The 24584-nt window shown below is 40.4% G+C and overlaps 1 protein-coding gene across 2 annotated transcripts; it reads right to left on the reverse strand.

Annotated features, from left to right (window-relative positions):
• Positions 1-4798: 4798 nt before the first annotated feature.
• LOC123508418 (DNA replication factor Cdt1-like) lies at positions 4799-17662 on the reverse strand. 2 transcript variants are annotated; one of them, XM_045262158.1, is made up of 12 exons: positions 17550-17662; positions 16597-16878; positions 16019-16072; positions 15018-15241; positions 14555-14788; positions 13905-14011; positions 12586-12701; positions 11998-12102; positions 10755-10902; positions 9874-10049; positions 8137-8338; positions 4799-6887 (listed from the first exon to the last, which is right to left on the reverse strand). In XM_045262158.1, exons 1-12 carry the CDS (start codon positions 17634-17636, stop codon positions 6730-6732), a joined length of 1893 nt encoding a protein of 630 aa, XP_045118093.1. In that variant the 5' UTR covers positions 17637-17662; the 3' UTR covers positions 4799-6729. The 2 variants fall into 2 exon arrangements, with proteins under 2 accessions (XP_045118093.1, XP_045118092.1); XM_045262157.1 differs by having other exon boundaries at positions 15018-15244.
• Between the last annotated feature and the right edge of the window lie 6922 nt (positions 17663-24584).

The following is a 24584-nucleotide window of genomic DNA, read 5'->3' on the forward strand; positions in this document are numbered from 1 at the left end:
ATGCATCTCTTTCTCCCCCTCCGTGCCTTATCTCATCCTCCTCTCCCGCATCGCCTTCGTCAGGAGCAGGGCGGGCCCACTAAGCCTTGGTCAAGAGGGAAACAATTAGCCCCGGAAGCTTTTTTTTTCGTTCTTTCAAGTTTTACGTAAAGGAATCGTTAAGTAAAGTGATTGATAGTGAAGATAAGAGGGACTGAGATGAAGAGGATGAGTGTACGGTAATGAGAGAGTGAGTGTACGATAATCCTTTTTTTTTTTATCTATGCAGGAGGGAAGCCAGCCATGGGCAACAAAATATATATATAAAAAAAAGGCATATTTGAGTGCTGGTTCCCTAAATTAAGGAATAAATGTCTCAATACCTCCCTCTTAAAAAAATCAAGTCATAGGAAGATTAGTGTACGATAGTGTGAAGATTGGTGTACGATAGTGTGAAGATTGGTGTACGATAGTGTGAAGAGTGGTGTACGATAGTGTGAAGATTGGTGTACGATAGTGTGAAGATTGGTGTACGATAGTGTGAAGAGTGGTGTACGATCGTGTGAAGATTGGTGTACGATAGTGTGAAGATTGGTGTACGGTAGTGTGAAGATTGGTGTACGATAGTGTGAAGATTGGTGTACGATAATGTGAAGATTGGTGTACGATAGTGTGAAGATTGGTGTACGATAGTGTGAAGAGTGGTGTACGATAGTGTGAAGATTGGTGTACGATAGTGTTTTCAGGTCGTCTGTTGTTTGGTAAGATAGAATGAATATTGAACAAACGAATTTAATATTGAAAAAAATGAAATAGAACTAAATAATTAACATAAAGAATTAAATTTTGCTTTTCAAGTAAAGAAAATGATAATTGATAGCGGTTATGTTCAAGAAAACGAATTGAAATCAAGAAAAATGTAAGATTATAATATTTCACAAAGAAAATATTGTTTGGATATTGAAGGAATGCAAAACAAAATCATTATAATAAGAACGTCTGGTGTTAAAAAAAAAAAAAAAACGTTCAAATATAGTTTACATTTAACAAAACTAACGTAAATCAAGAAAAGAAAAAAAAAAAAAAAGAGATCTGCTTCATGAATCGCGTTTCACATAAGCATCAAACTAAACATTCTTAGTCATACAGTTATACAGCACCCATACCCATCTCCTTCACTAAATGTCTAAACAAAGATCAGTGTGTGTATAGGACCCTCACACCCTTAACCCCTTCACTACCATGACACGTTTCCATATGCATCCTGCTTACTATTTGATGACTTTACACGGCTTCAGAAACTTATGTGAGGATGAGAATAGTGAAGACTCTGGCCATTAATCTTCTGACCTCCATAGACGCTTCCTAATGTCAATAAAATGGTCTAATCACATGCAAAACTCACGATAAAAATGTGTCCCAGTATTGAAGAGGTTAACCATTAATTGACAGAAACACAAGCATAATACGAAGAGAAACATGAGATCACACTTACTATAATTATGAATAAGCCTACGATTCATCCATGGCTGGCTGGCTTAAGGTTTATATTCCCTTCTGCCTTCAAGAGCCGTGTTTGCTGCCTCGTGCTGTGAAATGAGTGTTAATTGTACCGGGAGGAGGAAGAAGAGATGAGAAAGAGGTAATGAGGACGCTAAAAAGTGGAAGTGTGTGTGTGTGTGTGTGTGTGTGTGTGTGTGTGTGTGTGTGTGTGTGTGTGTGTGTGTGTGTGTGTGTGTGTGTGTGTGTGTGTTTGTCACCGTGGGAATAACACACGAGAGAGAAAAGAGGAAAGAGGGATGAGGATGTAAGAGAGAGAGAGAGAGAGAGAGAGAGAGAGAGAGAGAGAGAGAGAGAGAGAGAAATAAGGAAGAAGGAGAGGGTAGGAAATAATAGTGTGGAAAACAGAAGGGAGGGGAGAAGGAGGGGGTTAAAAAGAAGGGAGAGAGAGAGAGAGAGAGAGAGAGAGAGAGAGAGAGGGGGTGGGAGGGGGCAGGCAGAACAAACAGTGGCTTGTGAATTGGCCCCCACAGTGGCGAGGAAAGGGTAAGGTCTCTGAATAAATAGTTAATTTACGTCAGCGGCGCCTTTGATCTGCTCCTGAGAGTCACTTGATGTGCTCAGCCATACATCCGTCAGCCCTCCACGCCCGCCGCCCGCTGCACCCACGCCCACCACGTCCCTGGGGTCCCACGCGTCTCCCACACCTGCATGCCTCCTCTCCTGACGAAGCGACAAGTGTTGCAAAAAAGAAGAGATAAAAATAGTTGAAGGAGGCGAAGATGAAGCATGGGAGTGAGTGGTTGGGCGTGCAGGATTGGCAACGCTGAGAACCAGAGCCTCCAGGGGACCTCCGGGGGACTCCACGCCTCCCCGCCCACGCCCCCGCCGCCCTCTCTCACGGCGCCGCTCACAACAGCCACTCAGCGCTGCTCTGAATACAACCCTGATTGTAATTGACGGCATAACCTTCCGCCGGCATTAATTGGCAGTTTGATCTTGAGTAAACCATATCCTCTCATCTACTTGAGCTAACCCGGCGACCTGCGCGGGTATTGAGCGCCCGGCCTTTGATCCCGTGCGCCCCCTCGCGCCGCGCCGACAAAAGTACAGAGCAGAGAGTCTTGGTCGTGTGTCCCGCTCCGTCCGCACATGTCATCCCCGCTCCCCCCCTCCTCCCTCCCCATCACCCCTTCACACTCATCCTCCCTCCCTCCCTGCCTCCCACCCTCTCACTCACTCACTCACCATGGGGACACCTACCTCCCTCCTCCCGTGTGTGTGTGTGTGTGTGTGTGTGTGTGTGTGTGTGTGTGTGTTTGCATTGATATGCCAGTACATCGTGGAATGCATTTTTTCCCTTGTTATTCGCTTCCTTGTTAGCTCTTCTGTGTGTTTGTATGCGCGTACGTGTCTTGTTGAAGTTTATTCTATCAGTCTCTCTCTCTCTCTCTCTCTCTCTCTCTCTCTCTCTCTCTCTCTCTCTCTCTCTCTCTCATTGGATTCTATTCTCTTCATTCCTTTTTATACAGAATTTCTTTCCTCATACCCCTTCCTATCTCTCTCCAAGAAGCAAGATGAAGAACATTTTCCGCTTACCCTCACTGCCCTCTTCCTCCTCCTCCCGCTACTACTACTGCTGCTGCTGCTGCTGCTGCTGCTTCCCTGCCCTCTTCAGTATTCGAGGAAGCATTCATATTCCAAGGACAATTTTCTCTCTTGATTATGATAGTGAAGTTAAAAAAAAAGTAGCCTCCTTGTGCCCAGGTATTCTTAGTCTCGCCACTCCAATTACTTCTGCTTTTTTTCTGCCCTGAGGTTCGTGGAAGATGAAGAGGAGCTGAGGGAGGAGGAGGAGGAGGCGAAGGAGGAGGAGGAGGAGGAGGGCTAGTAACATAAGCTGCAGCAGACAAGAGAGGAGGAGGAGGAGGAAGAGGTGGTGGTGGTGGTGATAGAAGAGATATTTGAAGAGAGAATCATTGTAAACAGGTGATCCAGGAAGAGAAGAGGTATTAGAGATAGAAATTTGAAAGGGCAGTTGGAGAAGAGGATTTGTTTTGTGTTTTGTGAGAGGAAACTGAATGAAGAGGAAAAAAAAAAAATTCATGGATCAAGGAGAGTAATGTAGAATAGATAGAGACCAGGAATGAGATAGATAGATGAATAAATAGAAAGGCAGATAGAGACAGAATGAAATATGATGATGAATGGATAAATAGATAGAAAGACTGATAGATAGAAAAACAGATAGAATAAGACAAAACAAGAAAAAAGGGAAGCTGTAAGAGTCGCTCAGTGGCTTAAAGTATCTCAGTCTCCTTTATAAAACCAGTGCTTAAGTATCAGACCAATGCAAGTGACCTTAACCTCCACCATCTTCTGACTTCATGAACAAAGCTACTTAATTCCATCTATCATCTTCGTCCATAAATTTATCTAATCTTTTAACCCCTTCAGTACTGGGATGCATTTTTACCAAGAGTTTTGGATATTAGACAGTTTTATTGATATTAGGAAGGGTCTATAGAGGTCAGAAGATTAATGACCAGAGTCTTCACTGTCTCAATCCATACATGAGTTTCTGAAGCTGTATAAAAATGCCAAATAATGAGCAGAATTAATATGAATACACTATGCATCATGGTGTTGAAGGGGTTAAAGTTCCCTATTGACTCAACAAAGATAGGGATGAATGCACAGATAGACATTAAGACTTAAGATTGGGTAGAGACTGATAGAAAAACAATTAGGAAGATGAGACTGACACACACAGATAAGAATGAATGGATAGACAAATAAAAAACCAGGTAGAGTGATAAGCAGTTTCAATATAGTTTCATAGGACTGGATGGATAGACTGATAAAAAAAACTATAAGAAAGACAAGACAGATATACATTAAGATAAGAATAGATAGATAGACAAATAGAAAACCAGATAGATAAACTGATAGGCACTGATTAAATATAGGTAGTTTCATAGTAGATGGATAGATAGACTGACAGTAAAACAATTAGAAAGACAAGACAGATATACAGATAAGAATAGATGGATAGACAAATAGGAAACCAGATAGATAAGCTGATAGACACTGGTTTAATATAGTTTCATAGCAGACGGATAGATAGATAGATTGATAGAAAAGCAATGAGAAAGACAAGACAAATATACAGATAAGAATGGATGGATAGATAAACAGAAAACCAGATAGATATACAGTTTCATACATCTCTCCAGTACTTTCCCTAAGACCTTCCATCACCCCTTCCTCTCTACTTCACAACTTCCTCACACCATTCACAGGAAACAAAAAGATAGCCTTAAATACAAAACAGCATGTATTTTTTTTCTATCCAAAGTACAAAAGGAACTATGTACAGATTTAAAAAGACAACTAGTTACATCTATTTGCTCATGGTTTGCATAGTACTTTAGTGTGTACATCAAGTGACTATCATCTTCATCATCAGTCGCAGTAATGGATAGGAATTAATATGACTTGAGGCACCCGAGTGATTATTTTAACATATTCAATCATTATCAAGTTTTGTGGCAATTTTTTTCATTTCAATGTGCTTCTTTTTTAATTATTAGTACATGACTGAACTTTCTCTCTTTTGTATTGATTTTAGCTTCTGTACTTACTATACTTGTATCTTATTTTAAAAAGGCACCTAATTGAACTTTTTATAATTTTTCAATTGATTCTAACATTTGTACTTAACATTCTTTTGTCTCACTTTTAAAAGGCACTTGACTTAACTTTATAACTCCTTTCAATTCACTTTAACCCTCAACATTCTTCTATCTCACTTCTATAAGCCCCTTGGCTGAACTTTTAACCCTTCTCAATTCCTCTAACCCTCAACATTCTTTTATATCACTTTTAAAAGGCACTTGACCAAACGTTTTAACTTTCCTCAATTAATTTCAATCCCTTAATCAATCTGACATACCTTATTTTGGTTCTTCTATTCAATATCAACAGTACAAAATTCAGGTGCTTAAAATATCTCAAGTCTCCTTTATATAAACCAGTGCTTAAGTATCAGAGCAATGCAAGTGACCTTAACCTCCACCATCTGACCATTTTCCCATCAAATTGTCAAGCATAAGATTAATTCACCACAGCATTATCTTATTATCTTCATCAGGCTTAAGATTGACAACCACAACATTATCTTCATCATGCTTAAGATTAACAAGAGACCACTCATTCTCAAGTTAAGTCCAATTTTTATATTACCTAACACCTAAACACAAGGTAAATTATCAATGTAGACATAAATTATGCGTGAAATTAAATTCAAAACAAATTAGAATTGGTATTTAGAGTTAGCAGCATGATAACTTCAGAATACTATGTCAAATTAAAGTCCTTAATTCTTAAAAGTAATTATCCAACATGAAGAAACAAAAGATGACAGCCCAGTGAGATTACTTCATACTCACTATCACGTCAATTATAAACATCAATTACAAATATCCTACACTCTTAAAACTCTGCTTCTTTAAACTTTGCTTCTCCTTCCTGACACAAGCAGCATTGCCAAGCCAGCTGCCCAATGCTATCAAAAAGTCCAATAGAATCTCATGTGTATAAGTAGAACAGGAATATACTAAATAATTATGTCTTGTGTTACACCTCAAGAACTGGTTGTGACAGACGGTGGTTTTGTTCTCTTGTCCTAATTATCTTAACAAAACCGGCAGAATAGTCACACAAAGGCTCCACTTTCCCTATGATGAGGTAACAATGGCCCTTAATTAACTGCTCAAACCAATTTTCCACCTCCTTCTCCTCCTCCTCCTCCTCTTCTTCTTTTAAGGCCTTTTTTTTTTCTTTTCTCTTTTTTGTCCAGCACCCTCCACCCTACCCTCCCTCTCCCAACTCTGCTTAAGTTATCTGAACACCCTCTGAAAAAAAGGGTATGTTATCTTGAACTAAATGTACACTCTTTGGCAATATGTATAAAAAAATATCCACTAAAAATATCACCCCAACTAAAACTATGTTTTTTTTTGTTCATAAATAGTAGTATGGCATTCTCATCCTGCAGTGCACAAGTCTCTTATTTGTACCACCTAAGAAGTACTAATTCACTCTACATCTGAAGTCATAATAAACACATTAGGTAGTAAAAGTAACAGGCATCACAGCTGTACACTTTACCCCACACACACACACACACACACACACACACACACACACACACAAAGACTGGCAGGTGAGAGCAAATTATCACAGAATTCACTGGCGCTCCTTGATGACTTTGTTCAGCACGTCCACCACACTGCTCAGCTCTTGCCCTTTGTTGATCTTGAGGAAAACACCGCTGCGTACCTTGTGAATGGTGCACCAGCCCGGCACCACCTCAACCAGCAGGTGTAGCTGGCGGTCCACCTCACCTGTTGGCAAAGATTAGTTAGGTCTTTCTAGAGTGAGGCCTGAGGTGCCCTGCTTAACATTCTACAAGTGATTGATTTATAACAGTGATAGTGAATGAGTTTTGGTGCTGCCTTGCCTAACTTAGATGTGAAGAGTGAAATAATACTGCTCTGCCTAACATGAGAACTGAATAAGTGAATGAGTTATGGTATTCCTTTGCCTAACTTAAGAATTCTAGAGAAGTTAGTTTTTATTGTTTTATAGTACAGTAAATGTGAAGTGAAATAATGCTGCTTTGCCTAACTTGAGAACTGAATAAATGAATGAGTCGTGGTATTGCTTTGCCTAACTTAAGATTCTAGAGAAGTCATTGTTTTATGGTACTGTTCTGCTTCTGTTCTGCTTAACTTGACACCTGGAGAAGTAAATGAGTTGTGGTACTTAACCCCTTGAGTACCATAATGCATTTCTATATTCATTCTGCTTACTATTTGGTGATTTTACACAACTTCAGAAACTCAGGTGGGGGACTAAAATAGTGAAGACTGTGGCCATTAATCTTCTGACCACCACAGACCCTTCCTAATGTCAGTAATGTCTAATCACACCCAAATCTAAAGGTAAAAATGTGTCCCAGTATTGAAAGGGTTGATTCTAGAGAAGTGATTGTTTTATTGGTACTGTTCTTGACACCTGGAGAAGTGAATAAGGTATGGTACTGCTTTTCCTAACTTAATTGTGAATGAAGTAATACTACTTGCCTAACTTGAGAACTGAATAAACAAATAAGTCATGGTATTGCTTTGCTTTAGTTAAAGATTCTACAGAAGTTACTTATTCATGTTTGGCCTCACATAACCCCCGGAGAAGTGAATGAGTTGTGGTACTTCTTTGCTTAACTTAAGACCTAAATGAGTGTCTGAGTGTTGGTATTGCAACAATTATAAAATCTTGCCTAGAGTTTGATTAAGTTATGGTACTGCTTTACCTAACTTAACCCTAGACAGTGCTGCAATAATTGTAAAGCACTGCCCAGAATTACAAGGAATTACTTCAACTGAAAAACTTGTGAGATAAAGGTGGACGTCCAACAGCCAGAGCACTTGATGCATTAAATGTCTTGCCAATCCTCACGTGCACAAAACTCATTCAATATTCAAAATCTACGTTACATCACTTTTATCACTTCTTGGTACATCACAGCTTCAAGTGTTCAAAGTATCAACTGTTCTAGTGCATAAATTTGAACAAGACAGAAGTGTAACTTACTTGAACCAACCATGGAGGAGTTACTGGCGACAATCTTGGCCACCACTGAGTCCCAGGTCAGTGCCGCCTTCTTCTCCGTCACAAATGTGTTGCGGATGATTCTGGCCATCTCAGGTAGTCTGGACAGCATCTCCAGCTCCTTGTTTGCCTTGGTGCTGCGGGTCATCTCCTTGGCTCGCTTGGCTGCCTCACGTGCCCTCACCTGAACACCACAAACACACACACATCAATAAGACTGCACACTTCACACACACAACATACATACCAAACACACACACTCTTAAGCCTGAACACCAAACACACACACACTCTTAAACCTACATACCAAACACACACACACACACTCTTAAACTTATATACTAAACATGCATACTCATGAACCTACACACCAAACACACACACACTCACAAGCCTGCACACCAAGAAACCAATGGACCAAGGGACATGAGAAAAGTTCTTAGGATCAGTAGCCAGGATAGAACCAGAAATAATGGGTTAAGATTGAGGAATTCAGGTTTAGGAAAGAAATGGGAAGGAACTGGTTCTCTAACGGAGTGGTTAATGAATGGAGCAGACTCAGTGGTCATGTTGTTAGTGCTGAATCAATAGGGAGCTTTAAAAGATTAGACAAATTTATGGATGGGGATGATAAGAGGGAATTAGATAGCTTTGCTCATACAGAGACTGCCACGTGTAGGCCTGACAGCCTCTTGCAGCTTCCCTCATTTTCTTACATTCTTATGTTATAAACACAAATATACACCGATAAGCCTACACATCAAGAACACACAAAACACACACTCAAATGCCAGCACACCATATATACACAATGATAAGCTTGCAAACCACACAAACACCCTCAGTCTTTAACCTTCATACACACACACACACACACATTCAAAAATGGCAAAAATATTTCAATCAGCTTCTTATTTCACTCACATTCAAACATCAAGAAAATATGGTTTAATTTGGGACTCATAATTCAAACAACCCACATCTTATAATTCAAACAACCCACACTTTGTAATTCAAATAACCCACATCTTCTCTATAAAATTTCCATCAACCTGCTTCTTACTTTGCTCATACTCAGGGACAAGAAAATTCCTTAAACTCATATTCAAACAACTCCCACCACCATTTCCATTCATTAGTTATGCACAGATATAAACCAACAGTGACAAAATGCAATACAACCATGGCAAGAAATTACTCTTCAATGCCACACCTGGACCTTTAACCCCTTCAGTACCATGATGCATTTCTATATTCATTCTACTTACTACTTGGTGATTTTATACAGCTTCAGAAACTCATGTGTGGGATTAGAATAGTAAATACTGTGGCCATTAATCTTCGGACCTCCACAGACACTTCTTAATGTCAAGAAAATGGTCTTAATCATACACAAATCTCAAGGTAAAAATGTCTCCCAGTATTGAAGGGGTTAATACTGTGGCCATTAATCTCCTGACCTTCATAGACCCTTCCTAATGTCAAGAAATGGTCTATTGTACACAAATCTCAAAGTAAAAATGTGTCCAAGTATTGAAGAGGTTAAATGGAGACAAAAGCACTGTGATCAAACTCTAATACATTCACCAGTCTATTTACTTCAAGCTTAGTGTTCAGGAAGAAAGTGTCATCACCCTGAACACTAAACTAAAGAGACCAGTGAATAAATAACTTGAATTGAAGACCATAACTAAAACTAAAAATGTATAAATAGCACACCTTCTCCAGCAGTGCACTCGAGATGCCCTTGAGAGCGGCACACACATTGGCAGGCTGGACAGGCACGTCTGGGGTGGGTGCTGGGGCTGTCTCTGGCTGTGGGGGCACCTTAGCAGCAGCCTCTATCACTGCTTGCTCCATTCGAGGGTTGACCGACAGCAGGGACTGGGCTTTCTCTATCGCATGGGAGAAAATATTTAAATTATTCCTCGTTGCTTTTTTGGAGTCAGGGAATTAAATGTATCTACTTTCTTACGTCATCTTTCCTCTCTTGTAACTTGACTTGTGTGTCTCTCTTTATCTTTTGCAGGGAATCAAATATATCTATCTTACATCATCTTTTCTCCTGCAACAACTCTACTCATGTCTCTCCTCTCTTTATCTTTTGCAGAGGGATCAAATATATCTATCTTATATTATCTTTCCTACTGCAACAACCATACTCCTGTTTCTCCTCTCTTTAAATCCTTTTCCTTTCATCTCCCTCCCAGTGCCATTCAGAAAAACTATTAGGCAATCATGGGCACATCACACACCACTAACTCATTCCATCAACACTCCATAAGTTCATCACACACCACAATCTCATTCCTTCCACACCATAAGCACATCACACATCAGTCTCACTCCCTCCACACTCCATAGGCACATCACACACCACTGTCTCACTCATTCCACATTCCATTGAAACATGATACATTACACATCACTGTCTCATTCCCTTCACACTCCACATTACACACCACTGTCTCCCTCCATCTACACTCCACATCACACATCACCAATCACTGCCTTACTCCACCCACTTTACCATCACCAATCAAACACACCATGAACTACAGCCACAGTGGATGAGTATAGCAAGTGACAATCTGCCTCACCTAACACATCCCTGGCAGTGTCTAGCTTCTCCACATGGGGCGGCTGGGGGAGAGCAGCTGCCTCCACCTCTGGCACGTCCTCCAGGGGGAAGTCTGGGTGCCACCTCTTGATGCTCAAACCGGCACTCGAGATAGGGGGATCCAGGGACTGTGATGGGAAGGGTGAGGAATGGGTGAATGGGTGAACAGTAGCCTTTAAAACATCCACTTATGTATGTACAAGGAATGAAGCTTTATGATAGGAAGAGAAGCCTTTAATCATCCATCTATGAATGTAATGAGAAATTAAGCTTTATGGAAGGAAGAGTAGCCTTTAACCTATTCAGTACTGGGATGCATTTTTTACCACCAGTTTTGGGTATGATTAGACAATTTTATTTACATTAGAAAAGATCTATTGAGGTCAGAAGATTAATAGTCAGAATCTTCACTATTTCAATCCCCAAATAAGTTTCTGAGGCTGTATAAAATTGGCAATAAATAATCAGAATAAAGATCAAAAGATGTCATAGTATTGAAAGGGTTAAGTCATCCAGCTATGCATGTACAAGAAAGAAATTAACCTTTATAAGATATGTTTAGTGTTGACATGTATTAAAATCAGTCACATTAATTATTCTTTATATTCAGTATAGAAAGGTATTATGTTCTGTACATACACCAGGCTCAGCAATCCAACACAGCATGGCCCACAGAGCACCACATTCCTACACCTGTCAGCCCTCAGTGGAAAGGAAGTCATGTGGAGTCACTGTGCTACACCCAATAAGCTTAATGTTTTCCCTCCAACTTTCTATGGCTCTCCCTAATTGCTTAACATTCTGAGGTCTTATTCCTTGCTTCACAGTCACCTCCAAGCATCAAACTGGCTAAAAATCTCTAAATATTTAACTTGATTGACTATTTTCTAAGGGTGATGTTTAGACTATGAAAAAGGAGAACTAAATACCACAAAATTACTCCTATCTCTACCTATGTTCTTATTAAGATCTTATTACTTCTCCATAGTACAGCAGAAATATTTCCCATTTTAAAGGTTAACAAAAGGAAAAAGAACATGGGAGGTATTTCTCTGGCACCCTTTACTACTGCAAAGTCTTGTGGATCTCAGTGAAATGCATAAAAGTTCATATGTTAAACCAGACAACCAAAAGATTCCCACTAAATCACTAAACCATGAAACTTGTAGAAAAATGAATGGCACGTCACTGGATTACTGGCGGTGAGTGGAAGAGACACACACCTGCAGGAACTGGTCATGGTATCCCTTCACATGGTCAATGAGGAGGTTGTGGAAGATGTTTCGCCGCTCCACCATCACTATCGAGTCCATCTTGCGGAACTGTGTCTGGGGAACAAAGTAGGAGTTAGTCAGGCTTCACCATCATCATCATTTCATTTGTTTGAGCCCTATAACGATATCTTGATGTGTTCAGGAGTTTAAAAGACATATTATCATTATTTTGTTTGTGGGGCATATACTGGTAACTTGACATCTTTTTTGAGTTTACTTGACATAGACATCTTCAGAGTTTTCATTGTATTGACATTAGGAAGGGTCTATGGAGGTCTGAATATTAATGGCCAGTCTTCACTATTTCAATCCCCACATAAATTTCTGAAGCTGTATGAAATCACCAAATAGTAAGCAGAATGAATATGGAAACATGCCATGGTACTGAATGGGTTAATGTGTAGGAGGGTTACCTGTTGTCTCATACATAGTGAAAAGTGTGGTGGATGTAGTAGAGTTACCTGTTGCCTCATATCACAGTGAAAGCAAAGGTGTGATTAATGTATAGGAGGGCATGATGAATGTAGAGACAGTTACCTTTGTCATCTGAGGTGCCGGGGAACTGACAAACATCTTGGACAGGTTCTTCTGGGCTGTGGATGGCTTATACTCCAGGTTGGCTTTGACTGTTAACTGATAGGAACTGTTGCCTCCTGGATAAATAAAGGAAACTACATCAGAACACATTTTATCAAGTCAAGGAAACATGGTAGATATTTTTAGTGATAGAGAAGTAAAGTGTACCCAAAATAACAAAGCAAGGAGTGGATAAAGCTGTTTTCATTGATGTATCTCTTTTCACTATGAGCAGAAGCATCTAAGCAAAATTTTTATAGAGAAGTAAGGTGTTCTCAAAATACTGTAATAAAGCAAGAAGTAGATAAAGCTTTCATTGATCTTTCTGTTCTCTTTACTATGAGCAGAAACCTCTAAGCATAATTTTTATAGAGAAGTAAGTTGTTCCCAAAATAATACTGCAAGGAGTGGATACAGTTGTTTTCATTGACATATCTGTTTTCTTTAATATGAACAGAAGCATCTACGCATATTTTTTTGTAATTTGTAGTCAAAAATAGTCATTCAAATAGATAAGGCTATTTCTATCTAACCCTCAAAATCTGTGCAGCTCCTTGGAAAATTAAACTAGTCCATTTCAACTCAATAGTGTGTGAGACTGGACACCTTTAGAGCTGGAAAATTGATAAACACAACACAGAACTCACTAATTTCAAGACAGCACCCACAAAGGCACAAACTTTCATAACACCATGCATCCACCACCTAAAGCAGAGAATATAAAACTGCATGACTCGGAGGGTTACAGTACTCGCACTCTTCAAAGCCAGAGCTAAGAATGTGAATAATGTCCATATGAGAGTGTGGTATGAGTCACCTTGTAGAGAACTGCCAGCCTGGTATATATAGATAGATAGAAATGTACTCTTCAAAGACAAATAATGGTAAAAATCTGAATGGTGTGTGTGTGTGTGGTGCTTTGATAGATATGCACTCTTAACAAGCATACACAATAGTTCATAAACAGCTCCTAACTCCTGCTGTGCTTGTATTGATGCTGATAGAAATGTACTCTTGAAAAAAAAAAAAAACAGGGATAAGAATCTGAATGGTGTGATGTGTGTGTGTATAAGTGTGTGTGGTACTTTGATAGACATGCACTCTTAACAAGCATACACAACAAATCATACAGTCTCCTACCTCCTGTACTAATGCCGATAGTTAAAAATGTGCTCTTGAAAGAAAATTGGGGTAAAAATCTGTATGATGTATGTGAGTATATTGACAGATTTGCACTCTTTACAAGCATACATAAAAACAGGTCATAAACAGCTCCCTACCTCCTGCTTTAGCTGTACTGATGCTGTCCTTAATGTTCTCCTGATTGAAAAAGTACGCCAGAGGGAACACAGTCCTAATCTGGCCAAGGTACTGTTCACTGAAGGTTCTGTTGAGGAAGAAAGCAATTACACACCTGGATATTGACACATCTCTCCCTCAAACACCTGGAAACCTAAAATAATCTCTGTCTCATTCACACACATCTGTAAACCTAACTCATCTCTCACTCACCTACACACACCTGCATACCAACACATTTTTCCCTCACCCACATCTGCACACACACACATGAAAATCTAAATTAATCTCTCTCTCCCTCTCTCTCTCTGACACACACACACACACAATAAATAAACACAAACACCTGAAAACCTAAATTCAGCTCTTTCTAACACACACCTGCAGTGACACACCTCTTCCTCACACATACACACCTGGAAACCTAAACCCACCTCTCCTAGACACACACACACACCTGAAAAACCCAACCTGCCCATCTCATCCACACCTGCACAAGACACAACACACACACCTGTAAACCCAACCACACCTCCACACTGACATACTTCACCCTCAAACACACCTGAAAACTCTAACTCATCTCCCAGACACACACCTGCAGATCAGCCTCTCCCTCACCCACACACACCTGCTCAACATCTGCTGCACCGCTGGCTTCAGTTTAGCATAGGTGATCAACTCCTGTCGGTTGTGGAGGATTGAGACTACAGTATCCACACAACGGAACACCTCCTTCACTAGCCGGTGCTTGAAGGGCAGGGAAAACTCTTCGGATGGCTTCCCCAGCAGGTGTTGGTAGCGCTCGAAGGCTGGCGGCTTGAGAGGGGACTTAATTGGGGTCTTGATTGGGGTCTTCTTTGGGCTGTGGGGAAGTCAGAGGTGAAGGTGTTTGGTTCTTCTAAACATTGAACACAACATAAACAACACAGAACTTTCTCACATCAGAACTTAAAAGAAAACAATAATAGAATGAATAACTGAATACAAAAATTAATCAATCAATAAATAAAACTAGCGCATTAGAGAAGTTTCAGTCATGTTCATTCCCTGACTTAACTGGAACACACACACACACACACACAACTTCATACCTGACAGGCAACTCAATTTCAATAGCAGAGAACTTTTCCAGCGGGAGGGATGAGTCAACTTTCCTGGGAGAGAGGAGCTTGGGGGACTGTGAGCCGGACAAATTTTTTTCCCTGAACTCTCGTAGCTTCTCCCCGCACTGGTTAACACGCAGCAGCCTTGCCCGCAGCTCATCCAGCCTCCCACACTTCCCCAGAGCCTCCTTCATTTGCTGGGGTGTCAGTTTCTGCTGATGGAGAGGGTGGAGGGTTAACTTGGTGGAGGGATGTAACAGAGAGGCACAATTGATTTAGAGACAGGAATTGTGGGTGTTAGATGATGGTAGGGAAGGTGGTGGAGGTGGGAATTTAAAAAGGTGGAATGATGGTGAGAAAAGAAGAAAGGAAGGGAAAGTTGGTGGAGAGAAAAGAAGAAAGGAAGGTGAATTTGGTGGATAGAAAAAGAGTTGATTTTGGGGAAGGGGAAAAGAAGGAATTTGATGGAGTGAATGGAAGAAAAGAAGATGAATTTGGAGAGAGAGGGAAAAAAAAAAGAAGTTGATTTTGGGGAAGAGAAAAGGAAGGAATTTGGTGGAGAGAAGGAAGAGAAAAGAGGGAATTTAGTGGAGAGAAAGGGGTTAATGTAGGGAGAGACAGAAGGGAATTTGGTGGAAAAGAAGTAATTTATAGAGGGAGAAAAGGAGGAAAATTGTTGGAGGAAATGAAGGTAATTTAGTGGAGAAGATAGAAGGGAAGGGAAAGTTAATTTGGTATAAGACTAATTGTATATCCCTTCCTCCTTGACTTTTTTCTATTGGTAATGGTTAGATAATGAAAAAGAACTAAAAACCAAAAAATTATTCTTAAATATATCTACATTCTTGACATAGGCCAGCCACATATAGGCCTAATATTTTTCTTTTCTTTTGCAGCCTCTCTTATTTTATGTTCCTCTCATTCTCATCACATCTCGCCATCACCACCACACTAACTGAGGCAATGAAACAACACCAGGTAAAGCTTACCACTCTATCCAGCTTTGGGAGTTTTGATGGTGATGCTGTGAGGCTGTTCTGGTCCTGCAAAAGTGGCATATATTAGTAAATAGTATCCCTAATGGCATTTTTACCCATTCACTGCTATTTGGTACATTTCACTGAATAACTAAGTACTATGGTGTTTTTTTCTTGTTGTACTACCACCTCCAAACATTTCATCGGTTAGAAATTTGCAAATATTCTCATGTCTTCCTCCTCAGTCTGGTGGCAAAAATAAGATTGTCATTTCAGAGGAGAACTAGATTAAAAAAAACTAGACAAATTAGTTAGTGTGTGACATGACAAGACTGCTAACTATGCACTGTACAGACTCATATTCTAACGCACTTCCTCGCCACACCTTCACTATTTTCAAAGTGCTCTTGTTGAAGTGAAACAGTTTTTAAGAATCTTTCTGTAATTCTAGTGACAAGTTAACAAATTTTCTGCATTATCAACTGGAAAAATACTCTTTAGAACTCGGCTAATCATCTCTGTGGTCTTTGAAAATAGTCGCGGTGAGAGAGGGAAGCATTTCTGAATATGGCAGTCACTACAACACATACCTCTTTGGCACTCCCCTCATCCTCTGGTGCCATGATGAGCCTCTTCTTGGCGGAGCGTGGCGTCTGTGGCACTCCCGGCACTTTGTTCTTGGGTGTCCTGGGGGTCTTGGGGGTCCTTGGGGTGGTAGGTGTAGAGTCATCATTCTCCAGAGCCTCCCTCCTCCTCTTCCTCCTGGTCTCCTCGTCAGCCTCCAGCTTCCTCTTGGGTGTCACGGGGGGTGTCCTGGCGGCATCCTCTTGTCCTTCTTTCAGGATTCTTGTTCTTGTTTTCTCGCCATCGCCCTGAAAATATTGTTATTGTTATTTAATTGGTTGTGTTTGTAGGTTCAGGTTTCCAAATCAGATTTAAGTTGTGTTGGTTAAGTTAGAATAAAGGGTTAGATTGAAATAAAGGCTTAGATTATGTCAGATTAGGTTGGAATAAATTATTTTCGGTTAGGTTAAAATAAAAGTTTAGGTTAGCATAAAAGGTTTAGGTTGGAATAAAGATTTAGAATGTGTTAGGTTTGGATTGTGTCAGATTAGGTTAGAATACAGGTTTAGTATAGAACAGAAGTTTAGATTAGAATAAAGGTTTAGGTTACGTCAGATTAGGTTAGAATAAAGACATATAAGCTCCTAAGGAAGTTCAAAATGGATATGATTAGCAAAGCAGACGAGTCAAGCAAAACTAGCATCATTCTAACTAAACCATACGTGTGATGAGAAAGAAATAAACCCATACACAATATATCCACAAACAACAAAGCCCTGGACTAATAGAAACCCAAAAACACCTAAAAACCATACATAACACCCATACAAAAATTACATAAAGGAAACAAGAGCAAGGGGAGGTATCACAGCGGGACAGGTTAGGGTGACGCCACAAGCAACACCCTATTTAACACCCTCCCAGCACGTCTACCCTCCATATATCACACTCAAATAATACTTTAATCCATGTAGTTTACCTTAACGGAACCCTTGATTGGATGGCCGGCCCGTGCAGTCTTTTTAGCCTTGAAGAAAGCATTGATATTGGTCTGCGTGGCGGCCATGGCGGGGTGTCAACACAAGCTTTTCCCGCCACGGACATAGATGGCGGAGCTTAATTTAGCATAGAGTAACTATCCTTATGTTTTTGAAGCTTTTTAGACGCCATTTTACTACGTTTTAATTTTATTTTTCATGTTTTTTTTTTTTTTTTTGTTATTCATGCGTTTCAGTTTGATTTTTCTGTGCTTTAGTTGTATTTTGTTAGTATGTCATCAGGTAATTAAGGATTTAAATGGCGGAGGTGAATTTAATATAGAGTAGCCTTCCATTTGTTTTTGAAGATATTTAGACGCCATTTTTCTACGTATTAAATTGATTCTCTCTGTTCCATTGCTATTTTTTGTGTTCCAGTTTGATAATTCTGTGTTATAGTTTTATTTAATCAGTATTTTATCAGATTGTTGAAAATGCAGAGGGTGGAGGTTGCTCTTAATGTAGAGTAGCCACCTTTTTGTTTAAGCTTTTGAGACGCCATTTTGCTACGTTCTAATTTGATTTTCTTATGTTCCTTTGATTTTTTTTTTTTTTTCCAATTTGATTATTTTGTATTAGATAGATGTAGATGGCGGAGGGGGCTTTAGTATAGAGTAGGCATCCATTTGTTTTTGAAGCTCTTAAGACGCCATTTTGCTACATTTCACTTGATTTTCTTGTGTTCCTGAGATTTTCTTGTGTTCCAGTTTGATTTTTCTGTGCTTTGCTTGTATTTAGTTAGTATTTCACAGATTAATGAGAATGTAGGTGGCGGAGGTGGCTCTAGTATAGAGTAGCCATGCCTTCTTGTTGAAGTTCTCCAGATGCCATTTTGCTACTATAGTTTAAGTTGATTTTCTTGTGTCCTCTAGACTCATTCTTCTGCCCTTTACTTGTATTCAGTTAGTATTATATCAGGTGATTAGAAATACCAGAGGTGAGCAGTGCGACTCAGAAGTCCCAGTATCCGATTAATCGGACTCGTATTCTTGAATAGGGCAATAGAATCAGACTAATCCCGCCAAAAGAATCGGGTAATCGCAATTGGACTGCCGAAAATTTTAAGCGATTTGCGATTAGTCAGGTGAGGCATAAGAGGGCAGTCCTCGCTCCACCGAACTTCAGGGCCTCGTCTTCTTGAAGGACAACCTTCACTTCCTGAAGAAGATCCGCGAGGTGGAGGAGGAAGACGAGGACTAAACTGGCGGGCTGAGAGTACAGTACAGTAGAAAACTTTAAATGTTATGAGGTAAATACTGAACAAAGCTGACCCTTTTTTTTTTTCTGAGAGAATACATTAGCATTGGTGTGTGTATTTTGTGTAACATGTACTGTATAGTTTAATATTATTTGTTATATTATATTTTGATTAAAATGAAATTATTATTTTTTATTTAAAAATTTTGGTTTTACTTAGAAGGTATCAGTTACAAATGGCTTGTTTAGAATAAAAGAAATTAAATTCCCTTTAGAAACATTGAAAATCGCTTTGAAAAACATTAAATCGCTTATAGAAATATCAAATCGCTTTAAAATAAATGTAATCGGATAATCGCTAATCAGACTTAGATTTTTGGCACCAGACTCGAAGAATCGCATCGGACTTGGCGAGCTGCGAATCAGTAATTGGTAATCGATCTTCATTTTTTTCTAATCACGCCCACCTCTGAAGAATACTTAATGTTGTGATGGGTGTGGATGTCAGTATGCACGTACAGGGACCTCCCCAACTAATGAAGCTGCTTCCCTACATATAATTTCTCTCATCCTTTTTTCTATGGCGGCTGTGTTTGTTCAGCAGTGTTCCTCTGATAATTACAAAGAGCGAGTGTGTATTGTTTATTTGTGTCCACCCTTGCGATAAATAAGTAGAGAACATAAACAGATAGAAAGACAACTAACTGAAGTGTGCGTCACGAGTCACATGCAAGGAAAATGGAAGTTGCTGTGCATTTGGTGAGGATGAAGTGAGGCAGGTTCGTGGAAAAAGTGTCTGTCTGTCTGTGCGTCAAAGGAAATACACACACACACACACACACACACACACACACACACACACACACACACACACACACACACACACACACACACACACACACACACTGAAATAACTTTAACCCCTTCAGTACTGGAACACATTTTTTTACCTTGAGATTTGTGTACGATAAGACCATTTTATTGACATTAGGAAGGGTCTATGGAGGTTAGAAGATTAATGGCCACAGTCTTCACTATTTTAATCCCCCACATAAGTTTCTGAAGCTGTATAAATTCACCAAACAGTAAACAGAATAAATATGGAAACGCGTCACGGTACTGAAGGCATTAAGGATGTGTTTGTTCATTTGACGTTTTATTCTTTTCTAAACGTTTCTTTTTTCCTTTTTTGTAATTTCCGGATATTCTTTATTTGGTTAGTTCATCTTTCGCAGCAACACACGAGTCATGAGCGAACGAATTCATTGTTAACTTTCTTTCATTTCTTTCTTTCTCCACACTGGGATTTGATCTTTTCTTTCATCTTCCTTTACCTTTTCTTTTTTATATTTTTTTCTCTCCTTATTTTTTATCTTTCTTTTCATATTTTACTAATGTCTTTCCAGTATGAATGATATAGCACACACACACACACACACACACACACACACACACACACACACACACACACACACACACACACACACACACACATAGTATAGTGGATAGCACGCTCGACTCACACTCGAGAGGGTCCGGGTTCGAGTCCCGGAGGCGGCGAGGCAAATGGGCAAGCCTCTTAATGTGTGGGGTGTGTTCACCTAGCAGTAAATAGGTACGGGATGTAACTCGAGGGGTTGTGGCCTCGCTTTCCCGGTGTGTGGAGTGTGTTGTGGTCTCAGTCCTACCCGAAGATCGGTCTATGAGCTCTGAGCTCGCTCCGTAATGGGGAACACTGGCTGGATGACCAGCAGGCGACCGAGGTGAAAAAACACACACACACACACACACACACACACACACACACACACACACCGCGTAGTGTAGTGGTTAGCACGCTCGACTCACAATCGAGAGGCCCGGGTTTGACTTCCGGTAAGCGGCGAGGCAAATGGACAAGCCTCTTAATGTGTAGCTCCTGTTCACCTAGCAGTAAATAGGTACGGGATGTAACTCGAGGGGTTGTGGCCTCGCTTTCCCGGTGGGTTGTGTGTTGATGTGGTCTCAGTCCTACCCGAAGATCGGTCCATGAGCTCTGAGCTCGCTCCGTAATGGGGAAGGCTGGCTGGGTGACCAGCAGCCGACCGAGGAGAATTACACACACACACACACACACACACACAGAGAGAGAGAGAGAGAGAGAGAGAGAGAGAGAGAGAGAGAGAGAGAGAGAGAGAGAGACAAAGTAGCAAAAACAGTATCACATCATACACGAAACACACCAACTACGAAAAACAAATGAATAAATAAATAAATAAGCAAACACACACACACACACACACACACACACACACACACACACACACACACACACACACACACACACACACACACACACACACACACACACACACACACACACACACACACACACCACAAAGCAACCTTAACACAACACCAGTTCAAAAGTTCAACAGCTCACAAGTTAGAAACCCACGTCAACTCTTTGCTCATTTACGAACGCATCCCATCCTCCCCTTCCTCCCCTTCCTGCCCTGCCTCCCTTCCTTCCTTCTTCCCCCTACTTCCTAACCTAACCTAACCTAACCTAACCCTATTTCTATCACCTCTCATACTTCTCAAAATACATTTAACCCATTCAGTGCCATGACGCTTTTCTATATTCATTCTGCTTACTATTTGGTGATTTTATACAGCTTCATAAACTCATGTGGGGGATTGAAATAGTGACGACTGTGGCCATCAATCTTCTGACCTCCATAGACCCTTCCCAATGTCAAAAAAAGGGTTAAATAGTATACAAATCCCATGGTAAAAATGTGTCCCAGTATTGAAGGGGTTAACTTATCATAAAACTCTAAAACAACGTCATCACAACTTTTTAACCTGCCTCTCTTGCCCTCCTCTGCCTCTTCCTGCCTCTCCCTGCTTCCCCAGTCTCTCCCCGCCCTCTTCCTGCCTTCCCTTGCATGAGTGACAGAGATCCGTGTAGCAGTTGGTTTAGTCTGATTGTAAACCCATTTCTCTCCCAAGATTTGCAAGGAATAAGCGGGTTCAGGGTTTATGAATGTGAAGGCTTGGTTTGCTGGCGCCGTGACAAGGCCATCTGTGTGTATATGTGTGTGTGTGTGTGTGTGTGTTGCTTTTTTCTGTTCTTTGTTTTCTTTTTCTTTTCTTTTCTTTCTTTTTTTTTCTTATTCGTGATTGCATTTATTTTTGTCTTGTCTTCATTTTTTTTATCATTTCTGTTTTTTTTTCATGCTCTCTCTCTCTCTCTCTCTCTCTCTCTCTCTCTCTCTCTCTCTCTCTCTCTCTCTCTCTCTCTCTCTCTCTCTCTCTCTCTCTCTCTCTCTCTTGTTTTTACCTTCATTCCTTTTCTGTTTCCCGTTTCTCTATCTATCAATATTTCTTCATTTTCTTTTCTTTATCTTGTTATCCTTCATTGCATCCTTTCCTTCATCCTCCCTGCTATCTTCCTTTCTTCCTTCCTTCCTTCCTTCCTTCCTTCCTTTCGTCCTCCCGTCCTTCCCAGCAACAGTCATTAGTCGCTGTTCTCACTGAAAGCATCGCATAACTGAGATAAGACTGCAGAACCTTCCCCTTCTTACCCTCTTCTCTCTTACATCCGCTAATACCAACAAAAACAAACTAGTACTAGTAGTGGTGGTGGTGGTGGTGGTGGTGGTGGTAGTGGTAATAGTAGTACTGGTGGTAGTAGTAGTAGTAGTAGTGGTGGTGGTGGAGATAGTAGTAGTAGTAGTAGTTGTTGTTGTTGTTGTAGTAGTAGTAGTAGTCGTGGTGGTGGTGGTGGAGATGGTAGTAGTAGTAGTAGTAGTAGTAATTGTTGTTGTTGTGGTGATGGTGGTGGTGGTAGTGGTAGTAGTATTAGTAGTAGTAGTAGTAGTAACAGTCGTTGCAGTAGTGGTGGTGGTGGTGGTGGTGGTGGTAGTGGTAGTCATTGAATTAAAACGTTTCTCCTTCCGTTCCTTTTTTCTTCCTTTTTTTCTTTTTTATAAGCCCATATTAAAAAATGCTTCGCTTTCTCACCAGGACTACTTTCAAGAGCCACTCGAGAGGATTACCCACGTCTTCACCAGTGTTTCCCTTATTCAAAATGCAATAATCTCGTTAGCTTGCCACCAGAGAAACAAAAATGATCTTAAATAAAACTCGTCAATTCAGCTAAAGTGTTTTTCTATGTAGTGGAGATACAGTGAAGTGTTTTAACCCTTTCAGTAGTGGGACGCATTTCTACATTGAGATTTGTGTACGATTAGGCTATTTATTGACATTAAGAAGGGTGTATATGGAGGTCAAGAGATTAATAATGGTCAGTCTTCACTATTTTAATCCCCACATAAGTTTCTGAGGCTGTATAAAATCACTAAATAGTAAGCAGAATGAATATAAGGAAACGCGTCATGGTACTGAAGGTAGTGTAGTAGTTAGCACGCTCGAATCACAATCGAGAGGCCCGGGTTCGAGTCCTGGTAAGCGGCGAGGCAAATGGGCAAGCCTCTTAATGTGTGGCCCCTGTTCACCTAGCAGTAAATAGGTACGGGATGTAACTCGAGGGGTTGTGGCCTCGCTTTCCCGGTGTGTGGAGTGTGTTGTGGTCTCAGTCCTACCCGAAGATCGGTCTATGAGCTCTGAGCTCGCTCCGTAATGGGGAAGACTGGCTGGGTGACCAACAGGCGACCGAGGTTAAATCTTCAAAAACTCGTTAATCTGTCCCCAAAAACAAGAAAACAACCTTGAAAACTCGAGTCACTTCACCCAAAGCCTTTTTGATGTAGTAGCAACGCAGTGAAGAAGTGTTTCAAATCCCCAACATGATTCGACACTTTAATTTTACACCCAGTAGCTTTTAATTACCCTCCAGCACAAAGCGAGGAGTCACGTCACTTAGTAAACCAAACACAAGGAGGCTGGGTACTGTATCTCGCCCAGCTAAAGCACGCCCGTTAAAGGTTCCGATTCCATTATGGTGCCTCATTATCCCTCAGCTGGTTGCGCATGAAGACCGTCTTTTGTTCAGGGATAGATGGCGCCACGTCAGAGTAATTATAGCATCAGCGTGGAGTTCATAGGCTATTTGTCTTACGTTTTCTTTCTTCCCTCGCTCCGCCTTCTGCTCTCTATCCCTTGAACTCTTAATCTCAGTGCCTTGAGTTTTGAAACCCTGCGTTCCTTCATGACTGTTTTCAAAGGTCACAGAGATAATTTGGCCTTTTATTTTTTATGTTTTTCTTTTTGGAGATCTAGAATGCTTGTTATATTCCCGTTAGAATCATAAAAGCACCATTAGCAAACTTAACTTTCACTACAACGTAAAAAAATGTTGTATTTGCTGGTCTGAGCTTTGAAACGCTTGAATTTCCCATATAAACGCGCCTCAGTAGTGTTAATTTTGATGTTTTTCTTGTTGGAGATCTAGAAGGCGTGTTATAATACCGCTAGAATCATAAAAACACCGTTAGAAAACTTAACTTCTACTAACAACCAATAAATAATGTTCTTGTATAGAAAGGATCAGAATTTTGAAACGCATTATCTTCCCCACATAAACTCCCTTCGATCACAGGCTGCAGAGTTAATAAGTTAGCTTCTCTTTGATGTTTATCCCTCTGAAGATGAAGAAAACTCGTTAAAGTATCACCAATAACACAAAAAAACACCCTTGGGAACCTCACTCACTTCACTAGAGCGAGTTAAGAGTTAGCAAGATAAGAAAGTGAAACGTTTGAGAATATTGGGTGGTGTTGAGTGACTTGCATTCCTGTTAGTCTTGTTCCTCCATTGATTCACTGGTCCAAAGC

This window comes from Portunus trituberculatus, chromosome 24 (assembly GCF_017591435.1).
Source record: "Portunus trituberculatus isolate SZX2019 chromosome 24, ASM1759143v1, whole genome shotgun sequence".
Taxonomy (NCBI): Eukaryota; Metazoa; Arthropoda; class Malacostraca; order Decapoda; family Portunidae; genus Portunus; species Portunus trituberculatus.